The sequence below is a fragment of the Echinops telfairi genome, unplaced genomic scaffold, assembly GCF_000313985.2.
Source record: "Echinops telfairi isolate 266 unplaced genomic scaffold, ASM31398v2 ScPeMD7_7463;HRSCAF=8501, whole genome shotgun sequence".
Lineage (NCBI taxonomy): Eukaryota > Metazoa > Chordata > Mammalia > Afrosoricida > Tenrecidae > Echinops > Echinops telfairi.
Window position 1 is genome coordinate 9,177,206 of NW_022111363.1, and position 1,215 is coordinate 9,178,420.

The window sequence follows — 1,215 nt, forward strand, 5'->3', positions numbered from 1 at the left end:
AAGGCACATCTACCCATTGTCCCTGCAAAAGACACCACTGTTTTCCTCTGTGTTTCCTTTCATGACTCAGTGGTGGCTTTTCTCCCTGGTTGTTCCTCTAACGAGCTGCATCAGCTACTAGGACACGTCACCAACCCTCCAGAGAGACTGAGCATGGGGGCTGAGGGCCAGGAGCCCAAGCACTAGGGTGTGGGGATCTGAAATCAAAAAGCTGTATCTGAACCATGTGTCAAGTCAGCTCCAGGGGAGAGAGTGGCATGCGGAGCGGGCAGGGCAGCTCGCTCTACTTACGGACTGGCTGCGTCTTGAACTCGGAGGCCACGCTGATCTCGCCCAGCCCCTTGCCGTTGAGGGCTGCCAAGCGCACGGCATACGTGGTCTCTGGCTTCAGGCCCATGATGGTGACGATGCCCTCCATGTTGGCTGTGGTGGGGACACGGGGAAGGGGCACAGATGAGCTTCCAGGAAGAGGTTTATCAGGCTCTCATCCAATGACTCCTTCCTTCAAATGCCAAAGGAGTGGCAGGTACTTTCGGGAGAAACGTCTTTTCAGTAAACCTGGGTTGCACGGCCTCTGAATGCTGTGACACTGATGTCACAACCCACACACTCACTCCCCTCACGGACACACTCGTAACTCACTCACTCAGTACTCATTCACTCACATTCACTCTTTCACTCCCTCCCTCATGAATTCACTCATTCACTCACTCACCCCTCCCTCATTCATTCATTCACTCCTTCCTCCCTCATTCATTCACTCCCTCCTCCCTCCCTCATTCATTCACTCCCTCCTCCCTCCCTCATTCATTTACTCACTCCTCCCTCCCTCATTCATTCACTCCCTCCCTCATTCATTCACTCCTCCCTCCCTTCCTCATTCATTCACTCACTCCTCCCTACCTCATTCACTCATTCACTCACTCCTTCCCTCCCTCATTCACTCATTCACTCACTCCTTCCCTCCCTCATTCATTCACTCATTCCACCCTCATTCATTCAGTCACTCACTCCTCCCTCCCTCATTCATTCACTCACTCCTCCTGCCCTCATTCATTCACTCACTCCTCCCTACCTCATTCACTCATTCACTCACTCCTTCCCTCCCTCATTCATTCATTCACTCCTCCCTCCCTCATTCATTCACTCACTCCTCCCTCCCTCATTCATTCACTCACTCCTCCCTCCCTCATTCATTCACTCACTCCTCCCTCC

General features: G+C 52.8%; 1 protein-coding gene across 1 annotated transcript in view; it reads right to left on the reverse strand.

Annotated features, from left to right (window-relative positions):
- Window positions 1-1,215, reverse strand: part of NCAM1 (neural cell adhesion molecule 1) — a 71,911-nt gene that overhangs the window by 39,646 nt on the left and 31,050 nt on the right. The window contains exon 12 of the mRNA XM_045283582.1: window positions 292-423. Coding sequence (XP_045139517.1) covers window positions 292-423 — 132 coding nt within the window. The remainder of the gene's footprint in view (window positions 1-291; window positions 424-1,215) is intronic.